Here is a 21,125-nt window from a genome sequence, read left to right on the forward strand (position 1 = left end):
AGCATGTCTGGTGTATTACTAACAGCAGTGGCTGAAAACTGCTATGTTATATTATTTTCAGGTCTGTTTGTCCTTTTTTTTTCCCTGCCACCAAACCTGTCCCAAGCCTGTCTGCCAGCACTAGTCTGTTTTTTTGGTTTTGTTTTCAGTCAAATCAGATTATGTCTGTGATTTAGTCTGTCTAAGAATACAGCAGCTAAGTACTGTTGGGAGAGGGAAGGCAGCACCAACCCCTCTCCTTTTTCCTTTATAATACTGGAAATGGGATCATCGTGTGCTCTTTCATGTAAAACTGAACCCGCTTGGTCTTATAAAGGGAAATGTCCACAGGATGGCACTAAAGGTGAAAATCAAAGAAAATTCTTGCTAAAATTAGTTCCTACCTCTGGGTTTCTGATTTCAGATTGTTTACAGAAGAATACAGTTCGTTTGGAAATCAAAGAATCTCATTACTTTCCGTTATTAGTTACACAGGAATAAAATAAAGGCCTTTAGGTTGTTCAAATAGTACTTCCTTTTACCTCTGCTCACTGCCATAGTATGACACAGCTACAGCCTTTCCCTGCCAAATACTGGAGATATAATAGCATTTTCTGGGTTTTTTTAAGTTACTTTCTTATGTAATGCTGGCAGGAGCTAGCTCCATTTAATTTAGGAATAATGTCTTCCATCTGAAAGGGTTAGTCTAATGTGAGGCTCTGACCAATAGAAACCTTCACACAGAATTTTGGTTCCCTCACTCACCTCCATAGATTATATCCTTATACAAAATATAACAGTTAAGTACTCTTCTAAACTCGTTACTTCTGGGGAAAAAAAAAAGGAACTGTTAATCAGGTTGCTTAAATTGCTGGAAGATTTTAATAAGCTTCTTTAAAACAAAATCACCAGTGCAATTTTTGCAGTCAAATGAAGTTGGGTGCTAAGAACTTTTTAACTATATCCCCGTGGAAAAGGAGTATCTTCTCACCTGCTGTTGAAAACCTCTGACAGTAGCCTGAGATTTTTTCAGAAGTTAACAGGCCCCCCTGGAAGAAAGCTGGAGGAGTTTGTGCTTGCACCTACTGTGGATCAAACAGAGCAAGAGCTTTGGCTGGTGCTGCAGAGGATCACCCTGGCCATGCAAAGTGTCCTACAGTGGAGTCATCCCTCACATGCACTCGATAATACACTCCCTAAGTTTCTAGAGCAGGAGTATCTTGTTATAAATGTGAAAGACATGCACATTGTCACACTGGTTTTAAATGCATGGAGATTCCATTAGTGTAGTGGGCTGGTGTAAGAATACACCATCAGATTAAGTAGCTGTGCATAAGGACAGTTTAGGTAATCTTTATGGAGGAGTCCATAATTCTTCTGATTCATTGTTCTCCTTTCAGAACTATTTTGTGATAACACAATGATCTTTTCTAGTTAAATGAAACAAAGCTGCCATCCATCAGAACTATGTGAATCAATATTCAAGTCCACAGTGGAAGAGGGGTCAGACTGCATCCATTAATTAACGGTTGATTTGTATACAATGATTAATAAGTTTAGCTATTTATTGCTCACTGATGTAACTTACAAAGCAGTGAGTTTTTAGTTGGCACAGTTTCACGTCTTCTTTCTGTTTTGCATGAATATTTTGCTTTTGGGTTCATGCATTTTTTTCTGTGTTTGTTTGTTTATAACACATCCATTTATAGTTAGTGCCTTTGAAGCAGATTCAGCAGGGTGAAATGCTGTTCTCCTTTGTGAGGTTTCTGTTGATCACAGTGAGATCTACAAAAGACAAGTGTGGAGAGATTTGGTCTCCTCAATGACGACACCTCCCTCGATGACCTTGCAGAGGCCTTTTAAGTTGCTGGCTCTTTGGGATTCCATGAAGTTCTTGTCTCTAACTTACTTTTTACTTGTTTGCTTATTTATATATTTATATCTTTTATGTGTGTATGTGTGTTTATTATGTTTTCAGGCCTACAATTGAAGGTGGTGTTTCAGAAGTTGAGATAATTTCACAACAAGTAGAAGAAGAGACCAAAAGCATTGCTCCTGTACAGCTTGTTAACTTTGCTTATCGAGATCTGCCTTTAGCTGCACTTGATCTCTCTGTGGCTGGGTCCCAGCTTTTGTCAAATTTGGATGAGGAGTACCAGAGAGAGGGGTAAGTACAAAGGACAGAATTTTGGTTTATAGTTTTAGATTATAGCAACTTCAGGACCTGTAAAATAGGACACCTTAAGCTGGAGAAGTGCAGCCAGTTGTCCTGAAACTCTTTTTAAAACCGTTGTCACAGAACAGAAGTGACCTTTTCTAATACAGCTAATCTGGGCTGGTTTGGGGCTCTTTATAATTCTGCTGTTTGACCACAGTTTGGAAGCCTTATCCCAGGAAAAACTGGACAAAAGATCTATAGCCCATCAGAAAAGCAGAATGGCCTGGTGAAAGTTCTTTGCAAAGGAGTTTCAGGAGGGTTTCAGGATGACAGAGAGTTGGCTGCTGAGATTCTTGTATGTAGTTGTGCATTTCCTGACAGAGATAATGGCACAGTACTGCTGATTCCTGGACAGATAGTGTACTTTTCACCCAGTAATTTGAATTGTGTAGTTTGATCATGTGTGAATGTTGCCTTTGATAATGTATATAGTATATACATACTGCTCTTGTTTTCATAGAACAATGATTCCAGTTTTATTGAAATAAAAGATCTTAACCAGTTCATAGCATTTGCTCAAACATAACCCAGTGTCAGATTATGTAGCATTGTTGTCCTACAGGACATTAGAAGTCATCCTTATGCCTGGTTCAGGCTTGAAGTGGCTGTAGGTGGACTGCTGTACTAAATCCTTTGTGAAAGATTTGGGTCAACTGGAGAGAATCCAGAGGAAGGCAGTGAGAATGATTAGAGGCTCAGAAAACCTGATTGAAATAACAGGAAGAAGAGACTTTGAGGGGAGCTTCTAAGAGACTTCAGTGAGGAAGGGAACAGCCTGTTATTGATCTCCGTGGTGTTTGGGACAAGAAGTAAGAAGCTGGTGTTGCAGCAGAGAACAGTGAGGGCAGTGAAGGGCTGGGGTAAATGGCTGGTGTGTGGAGGAAGGAGGGGAACTGAGGTACTGTAGTCAGGAAGATGTATTTGTCAGGAATGATAACCCTATAGTTTAACATCCCTTGGGACAGAGGTGAGGTGAGCACAGGTGCCCAGCCCTGCTGGTTCTGTGATTGCTGTTCCACCGTGTGTCACACAACACGTCTGCTCCACTGCCAGTGGGATCCATACAAAAGCACTTCCAGTAAGCCATATAGAATGCTTGCTGATGAAGACATTAAAGGGCTTTATATAAGCCTCCATTTATTAACAACTCAATGAGTTTTAACCTGTGCTCTGTAATCAACAGAGACCTGCTTGATCTCAGCCCAGCAGGTATTCTGTGTGGAAGTCAGGAAGCAATATGTGGGGAAGGCTCTTGCTTTTAATTTCTTTCCAAATTGGACTTTATGAGACATCTCCAGAAAGTTGTTACTCCAGACAAGGGGAAATACATTTTGAGTAGGTTATATAAGCACGGTACAACTGTAACATAAAATACCCTGCATAGCAAAAGAGGCACTTGAAAATTAATTTGAGTATGCAGGTGTAACCCTCAGGCTATTTTGGTGCTGAGTCAATACCAGTTTAGTTCAAGTATGCATTTTTATAGATTTTTATGATCTGAAACTCAACTTTTCACTGTGCCAAAGGGCACAGATCTCTCATTGTAACCATTTGAGCAGCTTTGCAGTCTTAAGCATGGAAATAGGCCTGTCATTCTTTTCCTCAGCAGAGATCCCTTCCTTCACACAGACTTCTTTTGTGGCTTTGTCAGGCTGCATGGAAGTAAGCAGAGGCCATCCAGACCTCCCAGCTGTAGATTGCATTCTCTGAAGAAAATTCAGAGCTTTAGTTTGTACATCTCAATGCATTTTGGCTGAGTCCTGGGACTGCATCTCCCATGTGGGAGTGGCGGCTTCCTCCTTTCAGAAGCTCTCATGACAACTGATGCCCTGAGAAATTTAGGAGCAGAGCTGAGCTCCAGAAGCCCAGCAGCAGACTTAAAATACTGTCCCCGTGCCACCTTCTGGCTTGGTGGGGAATATGTCTGGTTTTATGAACGGGGTGTGATTTCTTTCCCATGGCCTTGTTAGATGTGACTGGCTTCAACCTGAATGAGAAGGAGATGGGGAGGGTCAGATCAGTGGACAGTCACCAGTAAGGTTCCATTTCCATGCATGGAGCAGCAAGAGAGACATCAGACTAGAGAAGAATGAAAAGGCAAGAAAGGAGTCTTCTGATTTAATGGTGGATCCTAAGGTTTTCCTCTAATCTTCCTTTGTTAAGGCCAGAAGGTGTTCAGGGTCCAAGCACAAATTTAACCTGGTTGCTAACGAGGGGAGCTTTTTGTTTCATCTGAGAGAATGTTTCTCTTAATAAAGCCAGTATTAATGGGCAATCAGGAATAGGTGGATAGCTCAGGAATAGCTCAGCCCTCTTTGTGTGCTTGGAAACTCTCAGATGGCATCAGATTAGCTACCCCCCCACAAGAAATGAAAAAACAAAAGGAAAAATTAAAAAAAAAGAAAATTGTGGTCTGTCTTTAACTTGTTAGACAGACGGTGTGTAAGCTGACATTCCTGTGGCTTTAATAGTGGACTAAAGATCTTATTTTGTGTAGTTTGATGGATCTTTCCTTTTTTATATCAAATTCTCAGGGCAGTCAGTTCCTGTCTGTTGAAGGAATTTTGTGGACAGTTTGAGCTGTTTTGTCAGAAGTTTGGATGACAGTACTGATTCCTGTGCTAAGCAAAAAAGAAAGCACTGCAGATTAGATGGTGCATTAAGCCTGGCCCTGAAATACACCTGTAAGTGGTGAAAGGGTAATCAGGCAAGAAAAACCTTTCTGCACTCCCAGAAACCCTCAAACACATCACAAAATGTGTTGTCTTCTAATGTGGGCTGAGCAGCGATTCTTCTCCCTCTGTAGACTTCTCACATAGGGAAAGTACAAAGATTTACATGATGGAAGTTGGTTAAGTTGGAGAGAATCTGCATTACAAATACTCATTACAGGTCACTTGGGTGGGCTGGCATTGCCATTGCCTTGCACTGATGAGCAATAAGGTGTGTGAGGCTTCCCTGAGTAGGATAGGAGGAATTCCTGCATCTGCCTTGCTTCCTAGACTGATGTGCCTGGTGTTAACAGAGCTATGGGTCTTACTCTTCAGAAAAAGGAGGTTTTCTGGAAAATGCCAACAGTATGTGACTAAAACATTTGGAGTTTTATGTGACTGTAGCAGTCTCTTTATAAAGGTAATCTCTTCCTTACTGTGGGAAGAAGCTACTATTTCTTCTTACTGTTGGAAGAAACAAGAACCAATATGAGTGTGATGTTCCTCAGTTAATGGCCCCCCTGATCTGCCCTGCAGTTCCCTGGTTAGACTCATCCTTGGAGATCACTGCTGTGCACTGCTCAGTCATTGCAGAGATGGCTGAGACACACATATGTGAATTGAACTCATCCTGAAAACGTGCCTTGAACGCCAAGGAGCACACCTGGTGCACACCTCTAACATATCTGTAGCAAATTGGGTGATGCTCAGGTACAGAAGCACAACTTGCAGCAGCAGAGCTGCCAGTTTGCTTTGTGTCTGTGAATTTACTGGGGAGGTTGTGTCTGCACTGGACTCAGTTTGCATGAAAAGAGTATGCAAACATTTCTTTAAGGAGACTAATCACCCAGACTTTTAAATGTTACCATGAGCTTTAAGTGCCACTCTTGATTTCTTTTTTTCCAGTCAAGTATTCTGTTTTCCAAAAACTATTTTCTCTCTTCTGCTTTTTGCATCAATGACCAATAAAAGTGCTGGAGAATAGCCGGAAAATTGACAACCTGCAGAAAATGGGACATGTGCAGGGATAGGGAAACCTTCTCCTTCCTGTATTTTCCTGAAGTTCCAGTTAGGAGATGTCTGTCACAATCATTTATAAAGGAATTCACAGATAGTTGCACAACAGGCTGCATTTTAATGTTGTGTGACTATACAGATAGACAGTGAGCCTCTCTTGATGAAGATCTGTGTTTACTGGGGGTTGTGAATCGAGGGGGGAGAGATACACACCAATTTTAAATTATTTGTTCTATTTGCTTTAAATTGCAGCTCTTGAGTTTTTATATATTAAAGAAGTTTGAAACATGATGGTGCTTTCAAAATACTGTGTTTTACATAAAAAGAGGTAAAGTTTGGGATTTCACGCAGTTAATGTGACTCATTTGACATTAGCTGTAAACAGTTGGAATTTAATAATCATCTGTTCATAGCCTCAGATTTGTTTGGTATCAGCTAGAAAGTGCACTAAACAGTAGGAATATCTGAAAAAAAGAAAACTGCAGGGAGAGAGAGAGAAAGGAAGGGAAACCAAAACTGAACGGAGATTTACAGAGGTGCAGAATTAACACAGGGAAGAGTCGTGAGCTCTTCTTTTTAAATTGGTTGCAAGACTTTGCTGGTGAATATATTCACTCATCCTGGGAGAAAAAGATGTCTGTCCCTTCACTGTCTTCTGTAATTGCACTGAGTAGATGCACTTATTTTGGTCTTTGTATTTATCTTTCAGATATTTGATCTTGTTGAGGTATTTTACTTAAAGTTGCTTTAACTAAAAGAACTTGATCGAGTTCTTACATTTCTCTTGCTTTCTGCTTTTCTGGTCTTTATCTGGCAGCATAATAAGAAAGAGTCCCTTTTCTCAAAAGTTCTGTGCACCTCATGCAGATCCTGGAATGCATGATTTTGATACATGGTGAATAATCAGGTTTAAGCTCAAGATAAATTGCAAAGGTTTTGGAGGGCAGAAGTATTTCACATAGCGAGCGAGCTCCTTGTATTTACAAAAGTGACTTGTAATTTATTTTTAGCTGCCAGTCATAGTCTGAATCCAGAAAGATGGTGCAAAATCCTACCATCAGGATACAGTGAAATGAGACTGTAGTGCTGATTTGTTCTTGGGGCAGTACTATATCACTGCTACTCTCGGTGCTGTGGTCCAGAACTGAGACCTGCACTGCAGCAGAAAATGAGCATTCAGCACCATAGAACCTGTGAGGTGCCCAGCCCTTCACTAGAGACTACATGAAATTTTGGGCTATGTTATGGGGACCTTTGGTGATTTAGAATTTTTAAGCCTTTTAAGTGTTTATCTTTGTAGGTTTTGTTTTCCAGAATAGCTCATTACTGTGTTTATCCTTGTACCTAAATCCTTTGAGTGGATCCCTCCAACATCTTATCACTTGGTAGAGGGAGCACTGCTAGAAGTAAGACAAAGAATTAATTTTCTAGCTCAGTGATTTTCAGACTTTTTTACTTTGGAGATCTTGCTGTATTTTTCCAACAAACTTACTTTTCCCACATACTTCTTGTGGGTAGAAGTGTAATAATTGTAGCCCACAGACCACTGTTAGCAAAGTGCTTCCTTGGAGACTGGGAATGAAATGGATCTAATTTGTCTGGCTTGATACTGGAATTAATTGTCTGAGTTGGAGAAGATATGGCTTGGTGCAAAAATGGAAATGTGGATAAGCAATGGGACAAAGGGGAAATGTGGAAAAGATGAATATTTCTGGAAGGCAAGACTGTAAAAAAAATCAGCTAAATACTGAGCAGCAGTATGAAAGCAAATCAGATCTTAGCATTGCTAAGGAAAAGGAGCAGAGAACAAAAGAGAGGCCGTTGTTGTGCCTCTGTAGATATCCAGGTTTTGCCCACATCTTGAACATGAGTGTAGTTCTGGTCCCTGTCAAAAAGGATATGGTAGATATAAAAGAACTGGAAAAGAATCAAAGGCAAACAGTGATCAAAGCTGTGATACAACATCTCACTGGAGATGACTATGTAAACTAGGGCTCTTCAGTCTGGAGAAGAGAAGGTTGATGTGAGATTTGATTGACATTACAAAGGCTGTGACACAGAGAGGTTAAAATAAGGTTAGACACCCACACTCCCCCCTCCCAGCACAGTCTCTAGGGTACATTAATAGATTAAGGCCCGGTTCCAAAGAAGCAAAAAGAGGTTGCTCTTTGCACAGGGGGCAGTAGATGCCTGGAGCTACTTTCTAAAGGCTGTGTGGCTGCTAATAACTCATCTCCCTAAGGGGAGGTTGGACAAGTTTGTGGAAGAGAAATTCATTGAAGGTTGCTAAGTACAGTCTGAGAAAACACATCTATCTCAGGAAGTCACCAAATTGAAAATAGTTGGATGCTGTGAGAATGCTAAGGGGAAGTATTTATATGTTTGCTATGTTCTTACTCATCTTAAGACATCTGCTCATGGCCACTGTTGGAGACAGGATGCCAAGCCTTTGTTCTGGCTTAGTACAGCTGTTCTTATGTTTCTTAAAGGTAGTTTTTCAGCCTGATGTGGATACTTCACTAAAGATTTTAGCATAAAAAGAAAAAGCCTAATAAGCAATTTTCAAGTGAGAGAAGTAATAGGCCAGGTAATCACAGGTTATCTGTGGGCAAATGGTGTGTTACACACCTATAAAGAAGGCACAAATGATCCTAGAAAGCATGAAGTGCTTCAAATAGAGCTGGGAAGCATTCATGTAATTAATTAAACCTATTCCAAAATATTATGCACTGCTCCAATAGTCTGTATTCACATGCAGAAGAGGCCACCAGGATAGTTACTGAGACTGAGTGTCTGTTCTACAAAAAGCGTGGGCTTTAATTGAATTACATGAGTGGCTGCCATTACTGTGTGGAAATGCAGCACAGACAAAATGCCAGCAAGGGAAGAGAACTAATCAAACTAAAGAATAATGTTGGCACAAGAACAAGTGTGTGTAAACTGGCCATGGGTGAGTTTAGGGAGAAAACTGGGGCAATCTTTCCTGCCCTTTCAGCAGCAGTTTCGCTGCAGTCTTACAAGAAGCGTTGTGGGGTTTGGAATAGTAAAAGTTTTAGGGAAAAAAAGATGAGGGTGTTCTCAGTCGTTAAACCAAGCTTGTAGGAGAAGTCTGGGAAAGGGGTGCAGAGCTCTGTCTGTTCCTTGGAGTGAGTTGCTCGAGACCTCCAGCTCCTCTTGCCTGCTGTGAGGTTCTGCTGTCTGTGCTTCTCAGCCAGATTTTGTGTTGTTATTTAGCCTTTCTGTGTTCCTGTCACTTCCTGACCGTGGCCTTTCTGCTCTTCAGATAGTGATTTGGATCTCCTCCATCCTTCTGTTGTCTGATCCTAGCCATCTTGTGAGATGCAAACACTTGCTGTTTAGCCAAAAGAAAAACAAAAAGACAGGGTAAGGTATAATGCAGATTTGGGGGTATTTGTTTACAAGAACAGAAAATAGAAACAATGACAGCTGTTAACAACTTGAAGAAATTGTTTGTAGTGATTCCTTACCAAATAAATATGTTCAACCTTTCCCAGTTTTGCCTTATGTTCTTTTTTTCCAAGCTGTTTATTAATAAGACTAGCAGTGATGATGACAGATTGGTTTTGCACAAAGCCATGTGTGAAAGTATCTTTAAAAAGAATTACCCCTGGTAAAATTCCACTAAATATATTTTAATGTCTCAGAACAAAACTTTGCAGCCCTGTGTCACCATCAACCACGAAATTCCTGTGCTAGTGCATTTATTTAATTCATCCATTAACTGCAAGAAAGGTCAATAATCCTGTTTTAGAGATGAAGCAGCTGAGGTACCTGATGAACATGTTTGAACTTTCACACAGGAAAGTCATACTTGTCTGTGGATTCAAGCAAACACAGTCAGGACACCAGGAGAATGTGTACTTGTTCCCTGACAAAATTGAGGACTATTTTGTTGGTTTGAGGTTTTTTGATGGTGGGTTTTTTTTGGTTTGGTTTGGTTTGGTTTTTTTGAGGATGGGGGAAATTGTTTTTTTTCTCATTTCTGCCTGAAGTGAGGGAAAAAGATGTTTTCCTTGTCTGTGGCTAGTGTGTAATCTCATAAATGTATGAAGAGCTCTCTAAGTTCTGGGGGTTTTGGTGGGTTTTTTGAAAAGTCTGTGTAGCTACATTTCTAATCTGAGCTTTAAATTTAAGTGCAGCTTTGCAGGGTCACAGGTGAAATGGCCAGAATTTGGAAGGTAAGTTTAAACCCACACTAATTCTAGTAGGGATCTGGTTTTCTCCAAAACTGGATTTTTCATCTGTTGAATGGATGAGCCCTTCCACCTCAGAAGGGAGAAGTTAGTGCTACTCTACTAAACAGGTTACAGGGTTGAAGAAATGAGGAGATTTGGGTATTAGGAGTCAGTGTGGTTAGCAGGTCATGAGGTTTATCTAAAATATATTTCTAGTTGGATTATAGTTCCTTTAGTTATTTATGTCCATCCTTTAAAAGAGGTAAGAAGTAAAAATAAAAAAAAAGCCCCAGCAATCCAAGACAAGATCAGGACTGGACTGTACAGGAGTGTAGAAGTAGCAGGGAAGAGAAGTAGCAGGAGTTAGAAGTAGCTAAGCAGCACCCAGGGAAAAAACCACACAGGGCCCTTTTTAGAGTGAAATATGGGTGTAAACACGCAGATGAGCTGCCATTGACCTCTTAAGCTGATTGCTTTTTGCAGTTGTAAGCTCACAGTTTCATTCAGGAGCTTTTTAGAATCAATGTTATTGATACTGAATGATAACACTGAACAGAGAGAATAACTCTGTGTGCTTTAGGATTCTGTAAGTAATTAATAGCTTGAGTAATGATTATCATGGCTATATGTAATTGTTTATATAATAAACTTTTGGTTTATTTTTACTGGTGCAGTTTGTATATTTGAAAATCTTGACTCTGTAGAGCTTTTAAAGGATTGTACTTGGGCCCTCTACTGATCATTCTGAGAATAGGAAAAGCTGCCCTGCAACATTAAAATGCTGGATAACGGGACTGTTGGAATAGGGAAGATAAATGTAAGTGGAGAATCAAACTAAAGTTTGTTCTGTTTAAACAGGGCCATACCCTCTCGTTGTTTTAGAAAATCTAAAAAAAACCCCAAGCCCAAAATCGTAGCTGCATTAAAAACAAGTTGACCTATTTTGAGGTGATGTAAAATACAATCCATTAAAAGATCAAATTGGAAAAAAGGCCCTATCCCAATGCCTTTTTTATTTTGCCTTATGTTTTAAAACTACCTGTTTAAAACGTAGTGCATTCTGTATTCAGGCTTGAGGCATAACTAAGTTTAACCTAAGGGCAAGTTCCTGATAGTAACACTTGTCAAATCTTCTCTGAAGTTTTAAGAGTCAGTTGAGGAGGTCTTTCACAGTCAGGTAATCAGGCAATCTGAGGCAAGTGTTGATGTGCTTAATTCTGAGAAGCTGCTTGAAAGTGTCAAGTCTCTGCTTGGCATCACTTTCTCCCCCATCTCTGAGTGTGGGTACGTCAGAGAACATTTTGTGATGTTTTTTCCAAGTGTTTGATTATAACAGGAGTTATTGAGTCTAGAGCTGTTTATTTGGAATTGATCAGTACCATCATATCTTCTTCTGTACCAATGGTTTCTGTGTATTGTCATTTTAGTTCGGTGGGGTTACTGCACCACACTTGTGTGCTTGCAGCTTTTTAAGCCTAGTCAATAAATCATGTCAGCTTTTCATTACCTAAAGTGTATTTACAGTGCTTGGAAAATCTGAAGTGTCAGGCAATACCCCACCAGAACTTCCTGAGGTGAGCCAGGACAGGAACACTGAGAGCACTCTGATGAGAAATTATATGTATCAAAGGGAAACTGGAGAGGTGTGGGGGTGGTTTAGGAGGAAAAAAGTATCAGGATGTGCTTTATGCTTCTGAAGTCCATGCTACTGGCATTGTCATTACCAATACTTTCAAAAGAAAAAAAAAATTATTTTTTAGGAGCCCCCTTGTAATTTTGTATCTGCGTTAGTGCAACCTTTACAGATCCATCAACCTCCGTCCAGAGTTCTGGTCCTCGGAGCCTCCTCCTAACTGCATCCTGCCTAAACCTTATTTTTCCTCTAAAACAAGGTGATGTCATCTAAACTAGGTTTGGGAGCAGTCCCTGGTGCATGTTGTCCCCAAAACTGTGTTACCCCAAACTCCAGGAAAGTAATTTTTGGCCTGATCCACGAACAGAGTGGTGAGAGTTAGACAAATAGGCAAGTGAGAGAGCCTTGGTCAGAGGTTTGACACTTAGCCAGGTGTGTGCCTTTGCTACTGCAGGTGTAGCTATGGAATCATTCTTTGGTGTTTTCCAGATTCCTATTGCTCCTTTCCACGAGGCCGTGGACTGATTGTTGCAAACCAAATTTGGCAGCCCTTGTCAGATCCATCTCATAGCAGAGCAGGGATAAAGGTGAACAACCATAACATTCAACAGCAGAGAAATTCTTAAAAAAAAGCATCATTGACTTATGAATAGCAGAGCCCTGCTGTGCCTTGGTGCTCCCAGAGAAGGGAATGCAGCGTGTCTGTCAAAGTGAGAGCACGTGGAAAATGGGCAGACAGGAAGAAAGTAGAAATGTGTGTGTGATAATTAGGGCTGCATCACTCCATGCATTGAAGGTACTTGAACACCAGTGCACTGCAGAGCTGTGGGGACACACAAAATCCCCAGGGGAAAGGGGGTTTTTAATCTGTTTTTCTTGGTCAGGAAACCAGTGAAAGTGAATTTTGCAAAGTCTTTGTGCATTATTGCTGAGTGTATCCATAACAGCAGAACTTGTAATTTTGAGTTCACTGCTCTTTAGCTCTTTTCCTTTTTCACTTCTTCTTCTTTTCTTTTCTTGTTTTTCCCTTAATTTTATTTCTTTAGATCTAACTGGCTAAAACCGTGCTGTGGGAGACGAGCAGCTGTGTGGCAGGTATTTTTGCTCAGTGCAAGTCTCAACAGTTTCCTGGTAGCCTGTGTAGTATTGGTGGTGATTCTTCTGACTCTGGAACTCCTAATAGATATAAAGCTTCTCCAGTGTGAGTAGGAGGATTTTTTTTTTCTTTTTCTTTTTTTTTTTTATCTTTCTTTTTTTTTTAATTTTGATAAAATGAAGGCTTAACTTGCTGGGAGGTTTTTGAAGGGGGGAGGATGGTGGGGATTTTTTTTCCTACCATTTAAATTATTACTAGGTTAGGTAAGAAATGTGTTTTTGTGGAACCCTGGTACAGTGAAGTCAGTCTCTTCCTTATTTTGCTGACCAAATTCAGGTCAACTAACAAATTCAGTATAGGACAAATTTTCAAAGGCTACAAGCAGAGTGTACATGCAGAGGTTCACATGTGCTGTCATTAGTACTTGAAAAGGTCTGTCTTTTACAGACATGCTACATATGCACAGAAAAAAACCCTGTGCCTCATTAATCTCTGGTGCTTATCACATGTGGGTAGACAGAAGTGATGAACATACCAGGCATTTTGGTGCTACTTCTGTTATTAATTTACTTCTGCTGAGGTGGATAGGAATTGAAATTACAGTTTTCTAGCTTGTAATGCCCTGAAATGATACAGATTTTCATTCTACTTTGCTGATGCACTGTGAGTCAAATAGTAGCTTAAATGGAGTTTCGCTTTATCTGAATTCACTCTGCGCAGGTTCCACAGTGGAAATTTTAATGCTTCTGTTTTGCTTCCTAATTCATCTTCTTTTTTCCCCTTCTGCTCTTTTCCTCCATTCCACCCCTTTTTTCTTCTTTTTTTTTCCCCTTTTTTCTTTTATGATACAAAGTTGACATGAACACAAATATCAGCTACACTTTTGCCTCTGCTAAGTGTCGAGGAGCAGCCTCTCCCATCTCCATACAATCTCAAATGTGCTGAAATGGCAGTTGGGGTTCAGACAATCCCTTCAATGCAAGAACACGTAGCACAAAAGAGCCATGGCCTGGTATCTTCTTCCGTGGCAACTTTAAACTGAACAAACCAAATTTTTATTCTGTCGAAGTCCTTTTACTGTTGTGATTTGTCAACCAATTGTAGTGGAGCAAAGACTTAGGTATTGCAATTGTATTAAGATTATTTTAGGGGACTTTGTTGATAATTGCAGCCATTTCATACACTCTGTGAGATGAATAAATGGCTGAGCTGTCACCCCACACTGTTGCTCACCATTTCCACCTGTCTGTCCGTGCTGCACACGCTGTTCTGACATGGTCACTCCATTCCAGTTGTTATTTTCCTTAGTCTCTGGTCACTTCCCATTTTGGATGAGGAAGCCCAGCATTTGGACAAGTCTGCTGCTTTCAAAAAAGTCAGGAATGCTAATTATGGGTGTAAGTCCTTAAGAAATGAATGAGGAAGAGGCTTTCAACAATATTTATTGAGATATCACGTCTTTCTGTTGGTGTAGGAATTGTCACTTCCTGTAGAGCCAGAGAGTTTAAAAATTGTTTTTGTTCATTTCTCATAGAGTTTTGACAGTTTTGGACACTCTCCTCTGGAAGCACCTGTTTTCTTACCGTTTATTTTCTGAAGCATTTTCTGAAGAAGGCTTTATTTTAGGACTCATTCCTCCTCTGTGTGTCTGGTGCATGTGACACTTAAAAGCTCTGCAGCTTACACCGTGTGCATGAGCTGTAGGTGTTTGGCTGGGCCAGGTGACTTCCTTGTTCAGAGGTGGCCCCTGCCTGTGTGGATTTTCTCAGCACCTGAGGAAGGACTCATTCCACTTGTGCTGCTACTTTACATTTTAACTAATGAATCTTCCCATCAGGCCTTTTGTCTTTGCCTTGTTTCAATACCTTCTATCTTGTTTTAAATCAGATAAAGGCTGTCTTGGTGGGGCTGATATTATAAGTATTGCAGTTGTGCCGTATGTGTCGCTTACATTAAGGTTTTGAAAAGCCATTAGCCCATAATTATGTTTTTCAAAAATGTAATTACAGTTTTAAAGGATTCCTTGTTCTATATAAAATCAACCAGTACATTAGGGTATGTCACAGCACATCACTGCCTGTTTTGTTCGTAATGACAACTGCTAATCCACATTATAGACTGTAATTCCTTAGGAAGCCTCCCTTTATTAAAAAAAAAAAATGCAACAAAAGAAACCCTGGTGTTTTCTTTAGCTGTGACATTTTTAGAGCATCATTTTCCTCCTTGGTTTCAGTGCAATCTTTGGTTGCACAGTGCACAAAGCTGCCAGTTGCAGAGATGGACACCACATTTGCAAACTGTGGGTCACACACATGAAAAGTACAGAGACCTTATAGGGTATTTTATCACAAAGCATATTCATACCAGAATTAGAAACCTCAGAAAGCAGGGGACACATAATAGGTCTTATTTATTATAAGTCCCTGTCCTACAATCTGCTTTTTAAGTTCTGTCTTCAAAGCTGCTCACAAGCATTAACAAAATAACATCTCAACAGCTTGTGATGTTCTGCAAATGCAGAAATAGATGTATATTAACTCACTTGCACCTCATTAAAAAAAAAAAAAAGAGGACTGTGGCAGTTTCCAACCCTAACACCTCAGAAGGGAAAAAACTCAGGAAATGATCTTCTATTGCCCTCCTCCTGCAATGAGCTGCAGCAGGTGGATCTGTAACAGGCATCAGGCCTCCCTGAAGGCCCTGAAAGTGAGAAGCTCCACTGCTGTCAGTTTGGTTGCTGGATCTGGGCCCGGGCTGAGTGCATGCAGAGCTGCCAAAGGAAACACAGGGGCTGGTGCTGCAGTGCCTCAGAAAAAGGGGCTTCAGGGCTCCCCACTCCCTGCAGTGGGTGTCTGCCAGGAAACCACCCTCAGGAAGAGCCACTGAAAGCAGGTGCTGGTAGTACAAGCTTCTGTGATGGTCACTTAGGGTTTGTCAGGGTGTATCCTTCATCCCTCACCTCTGGATATACGTTTTGAGGAGATGTGAAAGTGAGGGAAAGGGGGAGGAGGTGAACTCAGTTTGGCTGTACTCTGCATTTTATATTGATTTATTCTTTATCCTTCTTCATGACTAAAAAGCATCTGGATTTGCATTCACTACTTCCCTATAGCACCAGACAAGAAAAATGTGAAGCAAAGCAAAACTTTTTGGCTTTTAGCTTTTAGGGGGAAAAAAAAGTTAGAAGTTCAGCAAATGTGAAACTGTGTTCCAGATTAAAGTAAAAGCTGAATAGCATAGGTGATTTGCCTCAAACTGAATCCCAGTGATGTACCCAAACCACCACAGGGCAGGAATGAGCACCTCTTGTAGAAGCCCCTTCTGGTTTTGTAGCTTTTCACAGCATTTTTTAAAGGGAGTGTTTTGGAAGAGGCAAATATCCAGATTCCGTGTATGGGCTGCTGATTCAATTCCTGTACAAAAGCTGCTTGTTTGGAAGGCTTTTTCAGGTTTACTGTTTTACTGGCAATTTAATTGCCCCCTGTCTGGCAGGGCGTACAGCACAGTTCGTGTTCAGTTAGTGTGGCATCAGAAATGGGTTTTCTCCCCAAATTCTGGTTGCTGTATCTTTTTTTTTCCACCGGGGGGCAGCTGGAGCCTTGTAGGTCAATCGACACTGCTGGAAAAACAGCATCCAAACGGTTTCCACTGCCTTGGGAAAGTTAACTATATTATATTTTGCCCATTTGTTTCATCAAGTAGTTCCTGTGCTGCACCACAGCAAACGTTCTCTCATCGAGCCCCAGGAGAGCCTCAGCAGTGAGAGTTCCAGTGGCAGCCCATACTCACAGTTTTATTTGTATCCTGATTTCCTCCTACATCCCTCTCCTCTGCTTCCCATTTTAATCGATTTTGATTTAAAAATAAATGTCCCCTATGTGTTCTTGGGACACAACCCACAGCCTTGCACCTCTGTGCACACAGCCATCGACTGCCTTACCCTCGGCTGTCACACAGGCATTCTTTGGCACTGCAAACCACACAGGCTGGGTTGGTCTGTCTGCTGTGGAGATGGCAGACTCACAAATACCCTGAAGTAAGGAGAGGATGTTTTCTCTTCATTCCCTTATTCCAGACTTGGGAGTAGGAGTTGCCAGCAGTTCAGATACGGGACCCTGTCAGCTTTCTGTGCTTTTCTGTCAGCACGAAATGTATTTGGAGCCCATTCTGAGCACTAGTTTTTAAGCACCTGTTCCAGACAAATACTGATCATCTGAGCTGAATTGTCAAAGACTGAATACAAGGAGTAATGTGGCAACAGTGGAGCATTCTGTTTGCTTACTGAATCCTAACTCTGGATTTTTAGGTGTACAGGATTTAGTCACACATCCCGAGCTAAAGCAGCACGTGGGGTGAGAGCATGGACAGGTGACAGAGCAGCCAAGGCCTGAGTGTGTCCTTACTTACCAGCAGAGTTACCTGTAAATGCTCCAGTGAAGAGCTGCTGCAGCTGCCAACGAGCTGCCTGAATTAGGATGAGCAGCTGGCAGGGCTGGAGTTCCATGTCCCATTGCATCCCATCCTCCTTCTTGTACTTCCATTACAAAATTTAAGAAAGCAAACTTTACCATGTGTAAGTTGTGGAAGTTCTAATTATATTAAACCTGAGTTGCACTTTGCTACTATAATGACCCTTCATTGTATTGTGTTAATTGCAGTTTCAAGTGCTTCACAGTTTGCAGGAGTAATTCACTGGATCAGCCTAGTCATCCTCTCTGTTTTCTTTTCAGAGGTATGTATAACCAAAGTCTTTCACCACATACAGAACTTCAAAGTATTTTTATGTTGTCAGTGGAATTAGCAAGAGTTTTAACAGTAATTTGACTGTAAATAAATGTAGCATGGTGTGTTTTAAGAAAAAAAACCAAAACAACAAAATAATGTAGTGTTGTGTTCCTATGCAATAAACTAAAAAATGCAATATAGATTAGCACTGTTTGTCATTTGCCTGGAATTGGTAAGGAAATGTGGAAGATACTGTCTTACAAATTATAATTGGAAAGCTGCAGAAAGAAATAATTATCTCAGAATCACTAGAGGCACTGGACAGGACTAGTTTCACCCCTTTGTTATCAGTGTCACTGGGTATAAGGCAGAGGATTAAGACACGTTCTTTGAGAATAAAGAACCAAGGAGTTTTTCTACAAAAAGTTCTGTTTTGAGAGTGGCATTATCCCCTCTCACAATTTATCTAAGTAGTTTAGGTGTTCCAGGTTGCTGCATATAGACCCAGTAAGAGAATGAAACAAATGGTGAATTTCTGGGCCAAAATGTGTATAAATATATGTGTTGTATGATGTAACAAATGACCAAACTGGGATGATCTGTTAGAGTTTTCAACTTTATTCCAAAAGGAAGTCATTGGTATTGAGACTTTTAGACTGCTCCTGAAATACTGCAAAATGCTTTTATGGCTATTTTTCAGGTCATAATGTTACTTGTTACAAAAACAAGTTTTATGTTTGTTGAGTTGGAAGACAACTTGGACTTAAATATTTAAAAATATTTTTTCTAGTTCCGTATTAGAAAATATTATCATGCAGACAGATGTGAAAGTCTTTACTAAATGGTAAATTTAGATGAAGGTTACTAAAAAAAAATCAGAACCCAAAAATCTGTGATATCTGCAAATGATTTGTTGGATCGCTTGTGTTGAATTCATGCATTGCTTATTTCCGTGGTGCTCTTAATGAAATACATTTATTTACATATGTCCCAGGGTTTTTTTTTTAGCTGGTGTTGTCAGTGGGTGCTTTCTGAAAGGATTGTTTGATAGCAGGCAGGGGTCTCTGGCTGCTCTTCATCTGAGCCTTCTGGTGCTACAGTTACCCAAATAGGTGCCATTACTGTCCCCACCCTCTGATGGTGATTGTGGGTTGTAGGTTCCATGTAAACTCTCTGAAAAGAATCTCAACAGTTAAATTTTTTTGTAGTCTTTCCTTTTTGAGTTACACATCCTAATTCCCAAAGACTCAGGTTTGTTAGGTGGTGTCCATTCCCTGCAAAGAAATACTTTCTCCCCCAGCATTAGCACCCTGGAGCTCCCTGTAATCCTGAGCTTCCCAGCAGGACCAGCTTGTAACTGCTGCTAGAGCGGGGCTGCACAACCACACTCACCTGCTTTGCTTTGCTTTCTGGAGCTTGTTTCACCAAAAGCTTCTCCTGTGATCCTCAATTCCCTTGCTCTGTAGTCTCAGGTTCTGTTTTCATTCCCTTACACCACCAGCCACTCTGCTCACACCTTGATGCCGTGCCCTGCTCCCGGATCCCTTCCAGAGTTCAGCTGTTGTTTGCCTGTTTGTGGCAGTGTAGGCAGATCCTCAAGGCCTGTACTCATCTGTCTCAAGGAAGGATTAGTTGTTTCAGTTCTGCTGAGACAGAGTGCCCTTATAAGTGGATGAACTGGTTCTGAAGTATTTTACGGGAAAACAGTAACAGAAATACTTCACAGAGCCAAAACAGGTTCCCTGACTCACCATCCTCATTTTGGAGCTGTGTTGGCTTTTCTCCTCTCTCTGTTAGGTATTTGGAACTGCTTTGTCTACTTGCTGTTCTCATTTATTATAAACCTCTTATCACTCAGTTTATTATCTGTTTCTGTCTTCCAAAGTATCTTCTTTCACCTATTTGATTATGGTTTGAATTTAGAGCAAAGAAAAAGGAGGCCACAAGGCAGCCATTGAGGTGAACAGAGGAGGGTAGATTTTTGGAGCTGGGTTCATTTTGTGGCTCAGAGTCCTGGGTTAAAACAACAGAGGTGGCTCCACAGAGCAACTGGATGTGCTTCCGAGACCACCAATCTGGAAGGTAGCTCAGATGTACCTTTCCTACTGGGTTTGCTGGGGTTGGCCTTGTGCCTTGGTTTAATAAGCAATACCACATCTGTTCATGTTGAATTGTGTCTCAAGAGAGGGAAAACAGATTTAATTTTCTGTCATCCAAATAAAAAACTTTTTTTTTTTTTCCGAGAGGTTACAAAATAACTGCAAAAAATGGAAGTCACTTTTTTTTCCCCATCCACCTTAATTTTATTTACTTCTTTGGTCCCTTCAGTGGATTTTTTTTCTCTCTGATTCCCCTAACAAAGTCAGCTGTCTTTGGGATCATTTGTTGAGAAGATCATGTGTTACAGTGAGAATTTGACTGTTGTGCCAGGATGATTTTCCAGAGATGAGCAGGTTTAATTAGTTTGCCTGGATATAACAGGCAACTGCTGGGGATTGTATTAGTCCTTCAGACAGTGCTTTTTTTTCCTAAGCAAGGATTCAGGGTTTCTGGTGTTCAGAAAAGGTTTCCATAGCAAGTACCATGTCCCAAGTTTGGATGTTTATTGTTTATTCTGTGCTTTGGTTCCCATTAGTTGTACTGTGGGTACACAATTCTTCAGAGAACAAACAATACAAAGTTGTAAAAGACTTGTTAAAAACCAGAAAACTTTCAGCACAAAATCTGAATGTTTTGGAAGAATACAACTGATTGAAGGAGGTGCTCTCACAGCATTGCAAGTAATTGCATTCCAATCGTGTTGGAGTTAAACAGGCACTGCCTTTCTGCTTGGTTAAAATGAAGGGCACAAACATGCCAGCAGCTGGCAAATGCCACCAGAACAGCTGCCAAAAAAATTGAGTAACTACTTTCACAGCATCTTCCTGCTCTCCCTATGCTTGTGTTATAGCCACAAGCCTTAAAGGCACTCAGTTAATTTTATATTCCCTGTCACTGTCTGTGACTTTCCAGCATTAAAATATCCTTATTCAAGTGAAGTGCACATCAGCTCTGTTTGCTTTTTTCCGAGTATTTGAACAGGATTTACTAGTGGTGATGATTGTGTATGTTTGTCTCTGTTTACATACATCACTATGATTTGTCTGTGCACGAAATGTTACCCAGATGTTAAGACAGAAGAGAAGAGAAAGACACTGGGGGGGAAATCCCAGTATCAACAGCAAGGCAAGGCCGGGGTTACACCCTATCAAGAGGGCAAATTCAGCCTTGGTAATAATTGGCTGAGAAAAGGAAGATGGGGAATGTCACAGTGTTTTGGTAAGTGGATTGGAGTCTGCTTGTGTTTTAATAGTCTTATCCCATTGCCACAAATACGTGATTCTGTAGCTGTTGTTCAGTTCTGCTTCTCCACTCGGATCGATGAGACTGTTTGCGTGCGAGAATTGAGTTCCTTGGTATTAGTTGTTTGCATTGCTCTGTATGTGCTTCAGTCAGCCAAGCACTCAGGCATTCTGCTTGCTTTCAGCACTTGAGTGTTTCCCTGGCAGTA

At 40.7% G+C, this 21,125-nt stretch overlaps 1 protein-coding gene across 4 annotated transcripts in view; it reads left to right on the top strand.

Annotated features, from left to right (window-relative positions):
* The window catches only part of TMEM266 (transmembrane protein 266), a 59,756-nt gene that overhangs the window by 2,652 nt on the left and 35,979 nt on the right, over positions 1-21,125 (top strand). For 3 of the 4 annotated variants that reach the window (XM_064668425.1, XM_064668426.1, XM_064668427.1), the window contains exons 4-6: positions 1,958-2,146; positions 12,801-12,955; positions 17,509-17,582. In XM_064668425.1, the coding sequence (XP_064524495.1) occupies positions 1,958-2,146; positions 12,801-12,955; positions 17,509-17,582 (418 nt within the window). The remainder of the gene's footprint in view (positions 1-1,957; positions 2,147-12,800; positions 12,956-17,508; positions 17,583-21,125) is intronic. The other variant, XM_064668428.1, reaches the window with a different exon arrangement.

The sequence above is a fragment of the Pseudopipra pipra genome, chromosome 12, assembly GCF_036250125.1.
Source record: "Pseudopipra pipra isolate bDixPip1 chromosome 12, bDixPip1.hap1, whole genome shotgun sequence".
In the NCBI taxonomy this organism is placed as follows: domain Eukaryota; kingdom Metazoa; phylum Chordata; class Aves; order Passeriformes; family Pipridae; genus Pseudopipra; species Pseudopipra pipra.